This window comes from Symphodus melops (assembly GCF_947650265.1).
Source record: "Symphodus melops genome assembly, chromosome: 11".
In the NCBI taxonomy this organism is placed as follows: Eukaryota; Metazoa; Chordata; class Actinopteri; order Labriformes; family Labridae; genus Symphodus; species Symphodus melops.
Genome location: NC_136701.1, coordinates 10,881,426 through 10,901,516, shown reverse-complemented (window position 1 = coordinate 10,901,516; position 20,091 = coordinate 10,881,426). Strand labels below are relative to the sequence as shown.

General features: G+C 38.2%; 1 protein-coding gene across 2 annotated transcripts in view; it reads right to left on the bottom strand.

Moving 5' to 3' along the window:
- LOC306831378 (seizure protein 6 homolog) overlaps positions 1 to 4,732 on the bottom strand; it is a 94,542-nt gene extending 89,810 nt beyond the window's left edge. The window contains exon 1 of one of the 2 annotated variants that reach the window (XM_079355459.1): positions 4,281 to 4,732. In XM_079355459.1, the coding sequence (XP_079211585.1) occupies positions 4,281 to 4,365 (85 nt within the window). In that variant the 5' untranslated portion in view covers positions 4,366 to 4,732. The remainder of the gene's footprint in view (positions 1 to 4,280) is intronic. The other variant, XM_079355460.1, reaches the window with a different exon arrangement.
- Between the last annotated feature and the right edge of the window lie 15,359 nt (positions 4,733 to 20,091).

Here is a 20,091-nt window from a genome sequence, read left to right as displayed (position 1 = left end):
TTGAGTGGAATGAGTATTCACAAAATGCTATTTAGAAACAGAAGTGACCCTTTTCTACCCCGACAACAGATGTCAGTACAAAAGCATGCCTACAGATATGTTCCCGCTGTCTGTGAGTCAAATATCTCAATCACTGTCAGTAGTTTGAATATGAAAAGTTAATTAAGCGAGCTTCATCATGATAGTAGAATGCTTTAACCGTTTTTGTCCTCTCCATTTCAGGGTATAAAACATGATAACACTGAACGACAAATTGGATGTAAATTGCAGTATGTCCTGAAATGAGCAACGTTTGACAGATGTGTTCAATCTACGGTTACCTTATGATGAAATAAAACAATAAACAACAAAGACTTTCTGTTCCACACATACATACTCTTTGGACTAAAAGTTACATTTCAAGGAGAGCTCTGTTATCCAGAAGGTGCTCGTGATTCATTTATTGAGCATTTGGATACATAAAACATTCCATTATGCAGCTCCCAGATCAGTTTAAACAGTCTGCGAGAATGTGTATTAGTTATAATGCAAAACACTCAGTTGAGTGTCAGTAAATCGTGATTAAGTAAACGGGGGCTAAGATAATTTTTTCTTCTTCATTAATTGATGTGAGCTATCTGGGTCAAGAGTGTGTACTTTTATTTTAAATATTTATATTATTAATGGGAGCTGTTTGTAAAGGATTAATTAAAATCGGGCATAAATATGATTTTTAAGTAAATGTAGATACAGTATATTGACATTTTCCAGTACTTGGGAATATTATTTTCATGGAAGGGCCTGGGGAGAAAGATAAGATGTGTGCGTCTGATCTAGAACCCAACATGACCCAGTTTGTAAAAGTTATAACGTGCTTCATGTAAGAGTGAAGTTTAGAGGTAGTCTCTACCACTGGTAGGTTCAAATGAAGTGTTCTCCCTTTCTTATGTGAAATAAAATAGTTTCAAATGGGTTTGGGGTTGTCATGCATTCTACCCCTATACTCAGTATGGTCATAGCTTTTGAAATCAATACTTTTGCTTCAGAGCTTATCTCACATATTTACAAAAATAATTCCATTTGAATCTGCACAAAGTGAGGAATTATATTTTACTGACATTTCATATTATTGATCAAATGCATTTAGACAAGATGCAGCTGGCAGATGTATCAGTTGCCATAGGGGCAAACGTAACTTAATATTGGGCACACACAGATGGAAAGACTAGCACATGAGAAGTTTCACAAACAGGGAGAGCAATAAAAACACAAGTGAAATGTAAATATAAGAAAAACCCTTTACACAATCTATTGAGTCACGTTTGCATGACTAAAACACTTATTGAATGCTGGAAATTCATGAAAAGTGTGGGAAAGATGTAGGGCCTAACCATTTTGTTTTTCTTGTTGTTTTGCAGTTAAGGGTGATGTGCATCAAAAAGTGAGAGGTCCTGATTGGAATTTCAACAACTATCCTTCAATCTGGACTTCTCTCTCTCTCTCTCACTCAATATGACCCCCTCTAATGTTTTTTTTTAAAAATATTAAAGGGATAGAAGGCCTGACCAATTAATTTGTAACCCTATTTGTCACAACCCTCGGCTCTGTGCCTACAGTCCTGTGATTGTGTTTTTCAACATAATCAGTGGGTAATTATTTCTTGCATGCTACATTTGCTTTTGTCATTTGCATGTTTTATTGTTTGATGTTCACCATATGAAGGAAATTAAAGTGTTGTAGTCACACTAAGAAACACTCTGCAAAATTAGTTTGCTGTAATGTCAAAAAATAGCTTTTAATTCATCTATTTTAACATTGTTTTCTGATACATTTTCATGATCTGGATATCCACATCCAAGTTTACTTATAATTAAAAATGCATGCTATGCAACAATCCTGGCTGCTGTGCTAAGACATCAGTGCTGCCGCAAGGTGCGACATCTCCTTTTCCAGGGACAATTTCACAATGTCTAAATATTTTCCATTCCACCAACTCCAATAATACAAACTTTACATTTTAAAATGACTGATATGCACTGTATGTTCTTATTTAAAAGATTGAAATCCATCCAGGATTACAAAAGGTGTAAGGAACAGTAAAGCTTTGAATGAAAAGAAAAAACTCATCTGTTAACAAACAACCATTCATTTACTTGTCATTTTGAAGCAGTTTATACATCATATTTACAACTGAGAGGATACTTTCTTCTCAAGATAACGTGAATGGGTTCGCAGCATATAGAAAAAAATCACACAGTTGCCAAAGTTGTAAAGTATCTCTAGACCAATGATGTTAAAAAGGATGCATGGATGTTTGTATTTTCCTTGAAACAGACGTCAGTTACTGTTCACCAACAAGCTGAAATTAAATGAGGGAGCAAAAACTTCAATCTTGTCTTTACACATCCCTACGGCTTTAAAACTTCTGACAACGGCAAAACATTGCAACCATGTGTATTAAAAAAAAACTGAAACAGGCCTTCCACCTCGGAGAATTCAGGAAGCCGTCAACATGCTGACTGAGCTATGGCGAGGAAATCACTAATGGAAGCTGTTTAATTTTATTTTGCTCTAAAAATAATTCCCTGTGCATTTGTCCTCCCTCTGGAGTTGTGAGCAGAGAGGGGAAAGAGCAGGTGTGTTCTTGGGATATATGGAACTCAGTGACTCTGAAAACCCTCATAAATTCATGCACCTTATACTCACTGTGCACTTATGTTCTACTGCTGAGTGTGTTTTTTTCACAAAGTACATGAAACATTATAACGATAAAGTGTGCTACGCTGTTAGGCTGTACTACAAATGTGATGTTTGCAATTTGTGTGCAGTCCAGAAATCCTGCAGCATATTTCCTCTAGATATTTGTCTGGCAGATGTTTTTATGATTCAGATATTGTTTTCCCAGATTGCAGACAGCTCTTGGGTGAGCTGACATGTGATGACACGAGCAGCCGCAGCAATGTGAATTCATTATCACAATTATTGCATTGTTGAGCACTTGCTTGCCCCTCATAAATGTGTTCAATTTCAGCATGGAACAGATAGCTTTCATTTAATTCTTCACTGGAAAAACAATGAGAAAAGCATTCAGCAGACGCTGTTATGATATTATGTGGTACTTGAACTTTTTAAATCACAACTGCCTCTCTATCCTGCTGTTGAAATGTGCAAATTCTTTCTATTAATGTTGATTTCAGATCAAGTTAGGCTTAGAAATGAAGCTCTGATATAAAAATATATTAATTTCATTTCACTCAGAGATTCGTTTTGCAGAAACTCACATATTGCGTCATGTTTTTTCCACATTATTTTCATTTAATTACTCTTACCCTATACCATACTGTACATTTACTCCATGCTCTGCTGGAGATGGCTCATGTCTAATTCCACTGACTTCACAAAGGAGAGAGAGATCCCCACATAAAGAAGTAACTGTGCAGACAAGTTGAACCACAGATAGCCCCACAGAATAATAAAGAGAGGGCGGACGCACAATAGAGAAATAATTAGGACAAGGCCACTGTGCATGAATCCTTCCACAAGCACTCAACTGTGTCAAACAGCTTGGTCAATAATCTTCAGCAATTCCTGAGGATTAGAGTCTTATTACCGAGCACCGTCTGTCACACAGACCTCTGTGCCCGAGCACAGTCACTTCCTGACTGTTTACTCCGGATTTCCACAAACACATCATATCACTTGAAGGGCTCATCACATTAGAGGTGAATATGGTTCAGAGTGGGGTCTAGTTTGCGAATGTCTTATGAAGTTTTATCACGTGTTGTTCACATGTATCTATGGCTATATGTGGATGTGTGTGTGGTGATGTGTGTTTTTGCACTTAGAGCTATATAAAGTGGTTTTATAAGCTGTGATTGACAATCAATTGTCTGGTAATATTTCCTGGTGGAAAATGTAAAAAATTCTAAGACTTGAAAGATGCATATAGGTTGCAACACTTTGAAATTTGTAATTTCTGTTGCTTCTATTTTTAAATATTTAAATGATCTCTGTGGTTGAAAGAAAACGTAGTATTGTGTGCACATATTCATGGGGAAATCTGTGTCAACTTTTGAGAGAGCGATATTGTTTTTTTCTTGAATCCAAATGTAAAGGTATCAAATATCAAATAAACCTATTATAAGTATTCCACTGTGCTTACCCTCCACATACACACTTGTAGATCTGACATTAGTGCACCTGGTGTCACAGCGCAGCACTTGGCTCTGCCCTTGCCTCGTATAGTTTGAGAGTACACGAAACAATCCCCACAAAGTCCCTACAAGACCCAAGTTCCTTACCTTGTCCATGGATTGTGGCCACGGCAGCAGCGAGAATCAAAACCGCCAACAGTCTCTTCAATTGACAGTCCTGTCTCACACACATGTCTAAAGTCGATGGGACTCTTCTCCGCGAGGATACAGAAACGTCTTTGTGTTGAAAAAGAATACTTCCAGGGCTTTGAAATGAAAAGCAGAAAGAAAACAAGCAAAGCGAGGGTTTTGACGTCTACAAAACGCGAACAGAGCCGTGGGGTTTGTCGCTGCACTTTCGGAATATGTCGGCGGGGTGAAGACAGCTGAGAATAATCAAGTGAAACGCGGACGTCCCTGTTTAATTTGGACGCTCAGTAAGCGGATTCTTGTCTGTGTGAGCAGGCAGCACATGGAGAGAGCAGGCAGCGAGCTTCAGCACCGCGGACAGCTCCTAGCGACAGCTCAGGGAACAGCCTCTTACAACTTAGTTTTCTCGCAATGATTCTGCCCTCTTTCCCCCCTTTTCTTTTTTCACAGTAAAAGTAATACTTTCTGGTTTCTGGTTATTTAACATTCTGCATCTGCATTAGAATCACACTAAGGTTTAAAGAAAAACAGACATCTAGTAGGCTATGATAAGGATTTGATGATGATAATCTTGTGACTTAACTAAAGCACAGAGTTTGTTTGTTGTCTCGTTTTATTATCTTCAACTTAATCCATCATTTGATCTCTTTTAGACCACTATCTAGTTGTTGTACGTAATCCAGTCGAAGAAAAGAAAAAGCATATACAGAAAGAAAATGAGGGGAAATACAGAACTCCAACAAACATACAGTAAAGCACTTACAAAAGCTTTAATGTTCTTATATATATTTAAATGTCATTATAAGGCATAACAATTTGGATGTAGAATCTCTTTTTTTTGGGGTGTAGCTTTATGGATGCACTATGTTCAGGAAAGATTCCCTCTGTAAGTGGAAACTGTATACTTTTTCATTTAAAACTCAACGGAGGTTGATTTACGTATAAAATGCATAGAGTACAGTTCACTTTGATACACAGTACATTAAGATGGAGTTAAACACATGCATGGGCAGAATATAAACGATTGAACATTGTTCTTCACAGAAGCCAAACTTCATTTTGTTTGAATATAAAAGTTCAGTATTTCCTATCAGGAGTCCCAAATGGCCTTTAATGGGAGTGATGTTATATTATTAGGCCACCTTTCTTATGATTTTATTATCTCAATGCCATTGCAATACTTTTAACTTAACTTTTGCATACACTCTCCTGACTACTTTTTTAGCACTCCTGCGTCACAACTCAGTGGATTTCTTTTTTTGTCCCATTTCCAGACCCCGCTGTGCATGACGAGCCCTGAGGGAAGACTTTCCTCAGGTGCTGGAAATAATCATGCCACGCTCCGAGTCTCTTAGGTCACCTTTTTTTCTGTCCCTCTGCTTGGTTCACTTTATGTCTCAGGGCTGTATCTATTTTCCACTGATGTATGTCTGCAAAGTGCTTGCAGGGGAACTCGACTTAAATGAATAAAGTGGTATTCTTCGATTGGTTACAGCAGGTAAGGCATAACCTGCAAATACAGTATTTTGTGAAGCAAAGGGATACAAAACTGCATCAAAGATATAATAAACAATAACACAATCCAAAAGACTTGGGTTTATTCTCTAGTGTTTGAAGAAAGTTACCTATCTGAAGTAATAATCCTCTTCTGTACCAGCTCTAAGGGCTGACCTTTGACCTCCCTGTGCATCAGCAAGTGAAAAGATCAATACGGTGTAGGACATGATTATTCTTATTTACGAGTAAAGTGAACCATCCTACATTCCCTCTTCCATTTCTTATAAATAACATAATCTTTCAATCGTAGCATGACAAAAGTGATTTTACGGAAATTATTGTGAATACCTTTATTAAAATATTCGTCAAATTATGAAATTGAAATCATAAAAAGCATCACTAGATACTATCTGCTTTGCTTATCATTACACCCCCTTTATTTATCTAGGTCACACTAGCCTGATTTAACAATAAATAAAAAGGTTTTATATAGGCAGGGAAATAATTGCCATGTGCCCACATTATGTTCATGCTGACAGAGGATTCAACATAAGTGATGCGTAAACAATAACAAATACAAATACATTGGTGTTCCCTGTATAACATGAAGATAAAAGCAACAACATATTCTGCTGTTTAGAAGGGGGTTTATGTTTTTGTGTGTGGCAGTCGGTTTGCAAGACACTAAAAGCAATTAGAAGACCTGGATGGGGATGGAAGTGGGGGAGGGGTATTATAGCTCAGGAAGAGAACCAGAGTCAGACTTCATTGAAGATACTGAAATGTCATGTAAGCAGATGCTATTTCAAAAAAACACCACTCGTAAAAGGTTCGCAAATGCACACTAGTTATTAGGAGGTAAAGTCCCACATTAAGCAAGGTTTGATGAGCTATCATTAGAGGAATAATGACTCTACCACATCTTCACTTTCTCTGTCACACCTTTAGCCCCTTAGTCTCAACTCACTGAGACTGGTGGTAATTTCACATCATAAAAAGTCTGTATGTCTCTTGGCAAAGGAAAATAAAGATGTTTTAAAATGTTCATTTTTCTAACATCGTATCACACAATCGTTCATTCCTCTGTCTCTATCTAAGATCAATTTAAATCTGTGAAGGTAGATCGTTCACTACATTTTAACTATAGACCATAGCAAAAATGCTATTACAGGAACTTGGCACTTTTTGATTCTTGAAGAAATATATATATTAAAAACTCTTTGATAGGCATGGTATGAGTAAAAAATCTATTCTGAAAGATTGGGGAAAAAAAATACTGAAAAATAATGTTAAATTGTACATTAAAATTGGGAAAAGGTTGTCCCAGTGGGTATGTATATATATATACAGCGCTGGGTTAAGTTATACATTTCATTCTGTTTTCCTCATGTTTTATGTCTTACGTTTGTCTTTTATTTTGGTAGTTTACTCTGTCTCATTTCAGGACTGATCCTTCCTGCCCCTCCGCTCAGCATCTCTCACACTTTTGATTACCTGACGTGTCTCACCTGTGTCCTGTTGTCTCCACCTCCCTCCAGTATATTGTCTCTGTTTGTTTCCCTCCTTCTGTGCCAGTTTGTCTTGTACCTTGTGTCAGCATCAAATTCTAGTTTTCCCTTCTGACCTGACCTGTTTGCGTATAGTGACTTTTGGATTTCTGTGTACTGACCCTGCTTGTTATTAAACAGACTTTGAATCTGCTTTTGCCTCCTGACTCGTGCATTTGGGTTTTTGGTTTAGTGTGACATGTATTTACAAAAATGTTTGCATATGTTTTACTTTATTATCTAACATGTGCATGTGAAAGTTTTTACAGTGTTTTACTTTTGTCTATGTGTGTGAGCTAGAGTGTGAGTTGATTTTTTTGGGGAGTGAGGCAGTGTTGGCGGATGTGGAATTAGTGTTTTGTACATTAGCAACATTGGCAAAGAAGAAAATATAAGAAAAAATGTCCCTTTTGTGTAGGCAGAGAGCATTAGCAGAACCAGGTTCATTAGTGGATAGCCATCCGTCCTGACCTGCTTTTAACGTGTATCTATGTTACAGAAATAAAATGTAATTCTCACTGCACACTGACTACTCGTGTATTCTTGCTGTTGCTTTTGTTCCCGTCTCCACGTTGACTTTTCTTCCAGCTTCCATTTGACTTTGTCTCACTTTGCCTCCCCACTGTCGCTGCACCAGCGTCTCTGTTTTTCATCTAAATTTATCTCTCTGTTTCCCTCCACGTCCTCGACTCCTTACATCACTCGCATACTCCCTGTGGCCTGCCTCAGAAAAGACTCTAATAGTGCAACTCTCCCTTCAGTGAAGCTCTGTGGAGCCATAAAGAAGCCCTTAGGTCTGGTTGGCAGCCAGATGGTTGCAGCCAAGCTTTCATTCTGCTAATGGGTAGGAGGGCAGAGCAGTTAATGAAAATCAGACCCTTGAAATGAAATGACCAATGTAGCAAGGTAATGAGGCACACATCGGCAGTGAGCCTTTACAAGCATTAAGGTAATATTAGATGGCAGCATTATGTTAAAAAACATCTAATGATGACTCTTCATTGGATTGCTAAGGACTGATGATTACGCTGCATGTTCTGCTAACAAACACACTCCTCCTGACTCATTCTGTCTGTGATATTCAGATTGACTGGCTCGCCTAAGTGCTTCATCCTAACAGCACTGTGTGCCAAATGCTATCAATGAGTCTTCTTCCCACGTAGCAATACATCCATAACAAATTACAGCTGAGATTACAGTCACACACAGCAACAGTATCCCAGTCACAGGACTCACAAATGCATTCAGGGATAATTATTGTGCATTACATTTACCGTGCAAAAGCGTGACCCCTTTCAGCCAATGATCACAATTAGAGCACTATTATAAAAGCTGTTCTCTGATATTTATGGCTATTTTTGAAGCATTAGTGAGATGACAATCAGACTTTAGCTATTAAAGGAGAAAACATAAGAATTTGATGCAGAAAATAAAACGATCTTAAATCAGACTTTTTAATATCGGGAGTAAATCGTTTTTTCTAATGCAACAAGTTAAGCCTTAGATGTTTTATATTTTCTCCTATTAAATTTGGTTGGATTTTTTTATATTGCAGGAGTTTTGAAGTATCATTACTTCTCAAGTGCTACAAACAGTCTTTCTTATTAAATGGTTGTAAAAAAAAAAAAAATCCGAAGATCATAGAGAATGGAAAAGCTGCAGTTAGAGTGCATGTTGGTGAAGGTGAAATTGTTGCAGACATGTTTATTGATTTCTCACAGTTTCTTTTTGTCAGTTCAAATCGAAATGTTCTTTTTTTTAAAGCAGTTTTCTTGAGAAAAAAAACAAACTATTTAAACTCAGAGATTTGTTTTTCTTTCAATGTTGACACATCTATGATGTACCTTTATGTTGTCAGTTTTCTCATTCGATTGGTAAGAGCAAGCAGAAGTCTTATTTTTTTTTACAGAGCAATGAAGTTACACTTGTAAAATAATCACCATGAACAGATAAGAGAAAGATGAAAATCTCTGTTTCCTTTGTATTGTAGTATGCTCGTACTAACAGGTGTGTATATTCTGTTGCTGATGTGTTCATGTTCTTTTATGTCATTAAGATGATGACACAATTGAACTGTTATCTGAGGTTAAATGTGAATCAAACTGAATTGCAGTCAGATAGAACAGGACGGGCTGACAGAGTGTAAAGTGTGTGATCAATATCTCTGATCAGGGGACTAATTTATGACCAAAACAAAGGTAGACTCCATCTGATCTCTAATATGCTGCTGACTTCCAACTGACAGATACATAATTTTCTCCACAGCCTCGACATCGTAAGTAAGTAAGTAATGAGCGTAAGGATTAAAAGATGATGAGATCTAAAGAGGAATGTAAAACAAGCTCCAACAAGAAAAAAACTGCTTACTTATGAGAAAACGAAACTTGTGACCAGTTTCAATGAAAGTCATAGTGATAAAAAAAATAATAACTTGATTGTTAACTCTGAAATGTACTCTGTTTATACCATAAAAGGTACATTTTTCTTAACTCATCACCTGCCCTCCCTCCTGTCAACATACTGAAAAAATAATACTAACAGAAATCTAGCTTTAGTTAAAGGTCCCATATTATGCTTTTTCTGGTTTTATATGATCTTTATTGTGGTTTCCAGGTGTCTTGTGCATGTTTAGGTACATCTATGTGCAAAAGTTCAAAGTCCGCAGAAATGCAGCTTCTCTTACTTCCTCCTGTTAGCTGTAGCAATAGCTGCATGAAACACACTCTTGTGACTTCACAAAACAAAGAAACCACTGATCCAAGCCCATTGGCTCGTAGTAGCAAGTTCAAGCTCCCCTCATTCTCATTATGGTAAAAGGGGCGGGACATATCCAAGAACAAAGTCGAACGACTGAGCAATTAAGAGAGAGCAGATCGCCAACCAATCACACGTGGGGACCCTTTGTGTGTCTGTTTATCTGTCTCTCTTTGTGGGGGATTCTGAGTATTAGAAATACAGGCAGATGAGTGAGCCTGTATGAAGCGGCAGTACATGAAAAAAGGCACTTTTTAAAAAACATTAGCGATTGTGATCATACTTTAGATATATGAACGTCCAAACAGGGCATAATATGACCTTTAAGGTACAAAACTGTTAACAAAATCACTGCCTGAAGTACAATTTAACTGTATTTGATTTTGCCCTTACTATAAATTATTCACACTATAATTTCTGATTATTTTCATACATATGTCTATACATTTCCTCTGTTGATTATATTCCTAAATTGATCAAATCTATAATTTCAAAAGAAAAATAGAAAAAAAGCAAGAAAAATCATCAACAAACCAAAACATTGTTATTGACTTTGATCAATAGTTTATCTTATAGATGTGTCTCCCCTTCCTCCTGGTCACTGCATCGTCAATAAAGCCATTTCCTGATTAAGATTTAGTGTCTTCTTAGCAAGCCTACGCCTGTATAGAAAATAAATAGTTCAGTGTAATTCGCAGCATTGTGCTGTCTTTCGATGTTTCCCCCTCCCCCCTTTGTTGTGCACTTCCTCTTGCTCGAGCCCACTTAATTGCACATTCCTCATTACCAAGTATTGGAAGAGAGAGCTCCCTCAGAGCAAGTCAACTGCACTGTAGACAGTTTTTCAAAGCTTTATGTAGACATTTTTTCTGCAGAAGAAAGAGAAGAAGGGGAAGGAAGGGATTAAAGGCGCAGACTGACCTTTGACTTCCAATTATGAATTTCACAAACTGCTTCATGGATTTATATTTGAGGGCTACGAGAGGGAAAAAAAATCTTAGTTGTGGTAGTGGGATGGTTGTTGTCGTCCGTCTGAGTGCCAACAGTGGGAATAGAGTGGAAGTGACCCCAAAGACTGAGTAGCATCTGTTAACCCCCCTGATCATTGCTTCTATCTGACGGCAAAGCTGGAGCAGCGTCTGCCCAGCCATGCGGGACCCTGCCAATAGATTCAGCAGACTATGGTAATGAGCCCAAAAGGATTCGCGGGCTCAGCGCTGTCACTTTGACAACTCCAAAATTAACTCTGGGCTTGAGATTTTTCTCAACACCTGCTGTAATAACACTCAAGATAGGATGAATATGTCAGTAATGCAGGTACAAGAAAATTAATGTAACCCCTCTTGTCAAATGTAATTAGAGCCATAGTGACACAAATATGGTGCAATGGATGTTTTGAAAGGGTGAAGCTGGAAATAATTGCAGCAGTAAGAATCCCCATAACAACGTTCTGTGTGGCTTGTCTGTAGATGGAGTTTTCTGTTCTTAAGTATAATAGAGTTAGCAGCTGGAAGGGTTTGTAACACTTACTTTACACACAATGCAGAACAAACACCGCACACATACTCCCACAATGCAGGATGTTACAAACAGGAAATTAGCATTCTCTTTCTTCAACACAGAAACCTTTCATGTCGCATGTGACACCCTGTCCTGTTCTTTTACAACCACATCTTTTTTTTACCCTTTCCTCTCCTAATTCAGCACGTTGTGTACCTCCCCTTCCCTTTCCTCCCTCCCTCTCCTTGACCTTCTCTTTTCATTAGTCAGAGTGTGTCTCATGCCCCTGAGCGTGCTGATAGTGCACTGCTTCAAGGCTGCATTTATCAAGATGATAAAGCACTCGCAGACAACAGCCAAGTATCTCAAGGCTAGTGGCCGCCGTACCTGACAAGTGACAACAAGTCACACAAACAGCTCCACCTCCGATATCCTCCTCTGATCTCGCTCCTTTAACCCTGCATCCCTCCCCCTGCTATCATCGTCCATATTCCATTTCTAGTTGGTCACAGGTTGTTGCCCTGTGTCACACGAGTCCCTAATGAGAAGTTAAGTGCAGATGAAGGTGGGGTGACTGTGTAAGATAACAGATCAGCCCCCTGCCTATGCATGCATACACTTTCCCGGCACACACACTGCTCAAAGCATGCAGATATAAAGAAAACAAATACTACATAACTGTTCTTAAAGCGACAGTACTGTGTCAAAAGCTCAGCTTGTTATGAGACAGACTGAAATGAATACTGATGCCTTTATACAAGCTACAAAAAGCAAACCAGACTATCAGAGACAAGTTTGACTCTTTCTGCATACAGTAGTTACCTTTAATGCATGCAACTGTTCCAGCGGGGTAGAATGCTTTCCCCACAGGGGGCGCCAAAATCAATTAAAACCATGTGAAATTAACACAAAAGTCCTGTACGCTTTACTTCTTACATTTTAAAACAAACTGGGTAATAAAATAAGTAATTACTATTTGCTATCATTGCACACGGCATCACAAACAAACACTCATTTTTACCTAAATTGATTAGACAACACGATATAACAAAAATTATTCCTCTGTGTATTCTGCTGTTCATGTCATGAAGAATCGACTAAGCATAACAAGGACAACAGAAAACATATCAAGATGTAAAATGTAAAAAGAAAATAACACAGAAATGCTTAAATAGTAAAAATGTTCTTCAGGGGATTATATCTTTGTACTTGTATGTGATTACATTTCATACCCTGCACTTTTCCAACATCCATCATTTCTTATACCCGAGTGAAAAATGTAGCATAGTGTTAAACCCTGCAGGTCCTGACTCTCACAAATGCCAGTCTCACCACTTTAGCTGCAGCTTTCATCTTTGCCTGCCACCTCAACTCCCTCTCTTCTATTCAGAGGCTGTTTTCCACTCTCAGCCATAAAGGTGCTGTCCGCCTTAAGAGAGCCAGCCGGGGCTCCAGTCGGCAATCACTGCACACAACTCTTGCACTCAGGCAGACAAATGGAAATGATGTTATACTCCTCAAAAGGTATTAGCAAGTGCTCTGATGGAAGAAAGTAGGCGAGTTTGACAATTGTTTTTCTTTTTTTTCTCACAAATCTTTTCTTGTTACTGTTAAATGTTAATATTAAAAAACATGTTCAATTACAATTTAAAAGTCTATTGTTCATACAATGACATTTTTAATGAAAGTGCTTAAAAGGCAATTTTACTTTATTTCCAAAGACTTTGATTTCTTTTGTTCCTTCAAGCTAAAATGTGCTTGTTCTCTTCCTCTGTCTTACACACACACACACTAACACACACGCTGCAAAGAAAATCTGCCATATACAGTAGGCTTCAGTCTGCTTATTAACACTGTTGTTTTGTACAACGACATTTGTTGCCTCGTGTGCTGACACAACATTATTCCAACCATTATTCCTTTTACATCTATGACAATGAAAACCAAAAGCAATGCAATTAATAGAATATATTATTTCTTATGTCTTTGTAGGGTGTATGTCACAGATGAACAATATGCCTACTTACAAAGATTCAGCCAGGCTTACTTTTTATATGACATGCCATTTAGCATCTTGTGTAATAAACGTTATGTTATGTTTCCAAATGAAGATCAGTTAGAGTCAAAGGAAGTTTGGCAAGAAAGCTGCACTGAAGAACCTTTCTGAAGCAGTGCTATAATCACTATCAAGTTGAGTGGTTTGAAAGGCAATTTCTTGACATATTAAGAGTTCTCAGATGGCTCACTCTTCCTCACATCTGACTAGAGCTGAAGGCTGGAATGATGGCTGCACAGAGGACCTCTTTGAAGTGTTTCCAAATGTCAAGGAGGATGGATGGTCATTCTATTACTCGTTTTTTGTTCATCTTCTCCAGAAGCTGCCAGGTTAACAGCGCTGCTGTCTGAGTGACGTCTGTAGAGAAATAATTTGATTCATTATTCATGGATATTTTTGAAGCATGGCTTCAGAATTTATACTTGTAAGGTCGGTAAGCACTTGACCCTTCTGAAGCCTTTTTATTTTGCTGGCTTCATTTCACGATAGCGATGTTCTGCTAATCAAAGGTCCTTGCAGCGGTGAGATGAAAGTATTTTGTAATAACTTCCCGCCTTCAAAGAGCCTTTCAATCTGGGCACCGTACTCTAAGGCTAAAAAAATGCTTCATTTTAGAGTTATCAAGCGTTATGTCACATGACTTTCAGATGGATCTGAAAGGACAATAGAGCTTCAAACATATTTTGATGGCCTTCCAGCTTACAGGGCCTGTCAGCCTGCCTGGTAGGTCACTGATAGGCTGGGATCTTTTAAACATAACATTGTATGTCTCCCATGGATAATTAAAATCAGGCAGAGTCAGTCATCTTTCACCTGGAGGGTTGGGGGTTCGATCCCCAGCTCCAGCAGCAACATGTCCGATGTGTCCTTGAGCAAGACACCTAACCCTGAATTAGTCCTTGCTGGGCCAGCGCCATGTGCATGAGTGGGATTATTTACTCGCGATGGTCACTTTACATAGAAACCTCTGCGTGGCATGTCATGCATTGTAAAAGCGCTTTGAGTAACCAAAGGACTGGAAATGTTCTTTTTCCTGTTCTTGTGTAATGTCTCATTATCCAGCTCATGACAAAATCCTTTAAAAAATAATAAAATGGAGAAAAGGATGTCTGCAGTTAAACATTGGAAAATTACAACAATTAATGTTAGCCAACAATTTGTGTTTTTAATTGGATTGTAACCCTAACTCACTTACAATATAAATACGTTTAATTTAATTAACATGCATTGAATGGCCATTGCATACAAATGTCAACCATATAGAAGAAAAACAGGGCTTCATTTTACATTAATCTTTATGACCAAAATTTAAAGCTGATGAGCTACATAATTTTCATGCAATATATAAGGATGGTATCAGCATAATACATGGAGACTTGACTACTTGAGAGTCCCTGATTCAAGTCACACACCAGTCAGTATGGAGTATGGACTGGGTGCTCTGGCAGACTACGTTGCACCCCACTTGCCCTAAAATCCCTCCAAACATTGATGCATGTGTAAAGTGAATGTTTACACATGTGCATTTGAGAGATGTGTTAAACAGTATAGATGAAAGAAAATGATTGGATTGTATCCCCAACTTGAATTGTTTTAATTATTTTGCTGTTAAAGCGCATTACAAATAATATCACTAAAATTACTGACCTCTGCTAATTCTACAATTCCCCTTTTCACATGAACTGAATTAAACTATTGATATTCATATATTTAGTTAGCATTTCACCTTCTCCTTCTTCCACTCTCACTGTGCCAGGTCTCTTTTCTCTAACATATCCCTGTCAATTTGTCATCTCTGTAAGTCCTGCTGCATGTAAACTGTCTGCAGAGTCAAAGACTACAAAATCCTTTCAAGAATTCTGCAGTATTACCTCAGGGTCGGTGACTATGGTGTTTTATATTTCTAGCTAAGTGTACTATTTTCCGTATATATCACAGGTCACACTTTATGTAGCACTATCTAAACTACTCTCATCGCTCCCCCTGATCTTTCCACAGAAAATATCTGATCCCGTATGGTAGTGTTTTGCCAGCTGTATTTATTTGTTTCATGCCTCACTATTTCCTTTAATGTTCCTCCACGGTGTGGACTCCACTCTATGGCCTCCTCGCATTAGGCTATAAGTATGAGTCAACAGGAGCGCGAGCAGGACTTTTTCTTCCCATGTATGTGTCTTTCTTTCCTCCGCTTCTTATTTAAAAAGAGCTAAAAACCCTGCTCTGTATGTTTGGCTTCGCGTAAGATGTGGACAAGGCTGTAAGAATCACAACACAGCTGAGTAAACATCATTAGAGGGAGCCTGTTTTCCAATTACAGCGAGCAGAAACAGAGAGAAAGAAAAGGGGAGAGAAAAGCAACAAAGTTTTATCTGATGAAATACTGAGATAAAGATCTTTTTTCCCTCTTTTCTTCTTCTTCTGGTATTGTTTGAGAGACCCTATTGTCTGTGATAAAATAAACATAGAACAGCTGAAATCACATGTCAACACAGGAGATTAGATTTCACAATACAGAAACAGGGAAAATATTGTTTTTATTAAAGCTCTGTCTCAAACACTGTTTTGCTTTTTTCTTTAACCTGGAAGACACAGATTTAAACAAATGTCTCCTGTTTGTGTATCTGCTATCATCTTGCATGAACTAATGCTTGAAAAAACAATATTAACAGTAACCTCAGTGATATGTTACGGTACATCAGTGCATCCTTGTGACTTGAGGCTTGACATTTCAGTGATTGATTTATTTTTAGTTCTGCCTTGTTGCTTTCCTCTGTGGTTTGTGTCTTAATGCAGGATATACGGCACTAGAAATATCCCTTGTAAAAGATTATTGTCTGCAAATGATAACAGCGACTTCAATATTCATCTGAGCCATGCTGGTCTTTATTTGAACCCATATTCGTCCCTCAGCAGCCAATATCCCTGTGCCCTTGAGCAAACAACTTCACAGCCAGCGCCTGCAGCAAAGCAGTGGGAAGTGTGATTATTGTGAGAAACTCAAAAGTGTGACTGCATATGAATGTAGATGTCGTAAAAAATTTTTTTTAAAAAACACTCAGGATCTGTAAATCTTCATGAGAAAAATACTCTTTTCAAATGTACAACTAAAGTTGCTTTTCTGTTCTGAGTTTTTGACAGTGCCTAGCTGAGGCCATGACCTGCTGCAAGTTGACTTTGACCTCGCCACGCAGCATCGGCTGCAGGGGTGGTCTGCGATATTTTGCTGTGAAGGAGTAACTGCTTTGATTCTGCAAGGCCTCTACTCTGCTTGAAAGGTACTTGGTCTGACCTAACTGGAGTTTTGCAAGAATTGCTCATAAAGAATTTATACTGGCCTTTACCTAAAGTAAGTTAAAAAAAAAAAAAAAAAAAAAAAAAAAAAAAGAAGATTGATTTCGTTGGTTGTTCTCTCAATTGTTTCTGAAGATTATTTGACAATGTTTGACAGAAACAAGGAACTTTTTTTGTCTCAACTCAGTTTGTGAATTGGTCAAAGGTTTATGTGCTTGTGTTAGACAGCAGAAAGCTACATAAAAATCAATAAGCAACATTGTCTACATTGAATACGTAGGCCTCCCTAAGGCCATAGAGTTGCACATATCACATTTACTGTAACAGCAAACACAGTTTATTACAATACAGTGAATACTCCCTGAGCAGATTTTTTGAGAGAAGAACAACTCCTCTAGCCATTCACAGAGGACCCAAATAAAATAACATTCTATGCATGTGTTGCAAAGAACCTTGAGTGGTTGTAAAGGGTGGTTCCACTTACAATAGCAATATTAAGTAATTTAATTCACATGCATTAAATGGCCATTGCATAAAAATGTCAATCATATTGAAGAAAAACAGGGCTTCATTTTACATTAATCTTTATGACCAAAATTTAAAACAGATGAGCTACATCATTTTCATGCAATCCATAAGGATGGTATCAGCATAATACATGGAGACTTGACTTGATTACTTGAGAGTCCCTGATTCAAGTCACACACCAGTCAGTATGGAGTATGGACTGAGAGCTCAGACTACATTGCACCCCACTTGCCCTAAAATCCCTCCAAACATTGATGCATGTGTAAAGTTAATGCTTACACATGTGCATTTGAGTCACGCGTGTTAACCAGCAGGATGAAAAAAGAATTCCATTCCATTTAGGTCTTGAATAAATATTTTTTTTCTCCTTCTTTTGTCTCATATCTCTGGGAACTGTTGAGCCAAAATATAAAAAGCAATTCAATTCTTTCTTTTTTTCCCTATCTCAACAGAACCACAATGGCTTTCCATTGTTGAACAAAAACCTTCTCCTCAGGTATGTGCTCTCTTTAGAGGTGCAGACTGCAACAACAAAGACACAAAATTCAATGAGTCTCATAGTGTTCCTCTTAAAGTTAACACACTGAATATGAAAAAAAAAGTGCTGTAGTACTTGAGATCGGTCTTGTTTACAAGACATTGAAGCTTTTGTCATCGGCAGTGGTATTCAATGTAATTAGCGTACTATATAAGTACTTGATGCAGTGTTAACCTGGTCTAGTTCTTGACTTGGTTTCAGTCCCACTAAAGGTCTTGCTTTTGTCTCAGTGTGGACTCTAGTCTCAACACTGAATAGTGTACTGATTTAATACAAAGACATTTTCGGAATTCCATGGAACCCTTCTGAATCTGTCTGAAAACCGATAGAGAAACGTTGATAAGTGTGAGACAGGTGGTGTTTGGAGCTCTAGCCTCATCACTAGGGGGAAGCACAGGGTGCAGCCAGAAGCCGAGAGGTGAGAGGGGATGCAGCAAAAGGCTTGAGGAATAGTGACCTGGGGGCTGCAGCAGAGGGGGGTGATAATAAGGAATCCATGTGACTGACTGAGAGTGATGGGCTTACCTGGCCATGAATATTTCAGACTGCAGTGAGGTGTGTTATTACGACTCAGTGGGAGCACTCACAACATGGGGCGAGACATGTGCCATCACAAGATAGGATAAACACACACAGACACATACACAAGCACACACAATGCAATTGTTTCCACTATTCAGAAAGAACACATTTCAAATTGTTCATTCATGCTGAATAGCTGAATAGCAAAATGTTTTCATCAACCAACTAACGGCAGCATCTTCCACTGACATGCTCCCTTAAATCGATACACTAACTAATCAATAAGCAGCGAAAGGTTTACACACTATCGAAAGAGAAGCTCGGCAAGTGGAAAGTGAAAAATAAATTCATGTGCAGCATTTTACTCTAGTTGGAACAGTCCCCTATGTGAGGAAGACGATTAAATAAATATTCTGTTTACACGGACTGGCTGCCCTGGGGGTCTGCAAACTAGTGCAGCAAAGCAGCTTCACTCAGCCTGCTAACAATCCAGAGCCTGTGGCCATGTTCGTATATTCCCTCCATTATTTCACCAGTGTCTGACTCTCGAGCCACCATCTCTGCTACGAAACATTGTGTGGAGATGAGTCTGTCATAGAGGATAATGATGGGGAGGCCTGTGCTGTGTTAGAGAAACCAAAGAACTGATGAGGAAAGCACTTTAAATATGTCCGTATAGTGGGAGTATTATTATATATGTGGCATTCTTCATTTGCAATGCTAACAGCAGATGGACATGGAGGGAGCCTATAGGAATATAAAGCTGTACATAACTCAAAGCACCACACTGTGGGCTTGATTTTTTTTTTTTTAAGCTCAAAGGTTATAACTTTGAATACAATGTATTGACTATAATTCAAAGCTTTACCATAATAATGATATTAAAGTACTAAAGAATCACTGAAAACATGAGACACTTGACCAATGTGTACTCACAAAACTGCATTATCAATTGCATCACAGTGTCCTTAATAATATTTTCAAGACGTGTACATTTTTACATGCACCATGTGTCTTGTAATTTTGGCATCATGATAATTTGTCAAACAGACAACATGTATGTGTTGAATAAAGATGCAATGCATCTGTAATAAAGCAAGGAATGGTGATAAACACAGACAAAAGCAGCACTCTAACCATAACCATCTTGTTCAGTTGGAGCTGAGGCAGTTGGGGGCTAAAAGCTGTTTGATGGCACTTGAATTGTATTTTCTGAAGGATGAAAGACTAGGCAGAGTGTTCCCAGACGTTCCAGGGATTCAAATTAATTGACTTCTGTCCACAATTTCTGGGCCAACTCCCATTTAATCTTGTCAAACATTTCCGTGGTCAGCTCTGTCACACATGCACATGGAGAGATATAGTGAGACAATAAGTCAGCAGATCAGTTCATGCTGGTTTTCCACCAGAAGCTTTTTTTGTTCTCATAAGTTATATTAATATTTATATATCTCTGGAAAGTTCAAGCTCAATATTCTTCCCAGCCAATTTAATTATCCGTTGCATTTCAGGGAAAAGCAAAATGATAGTGAAAAT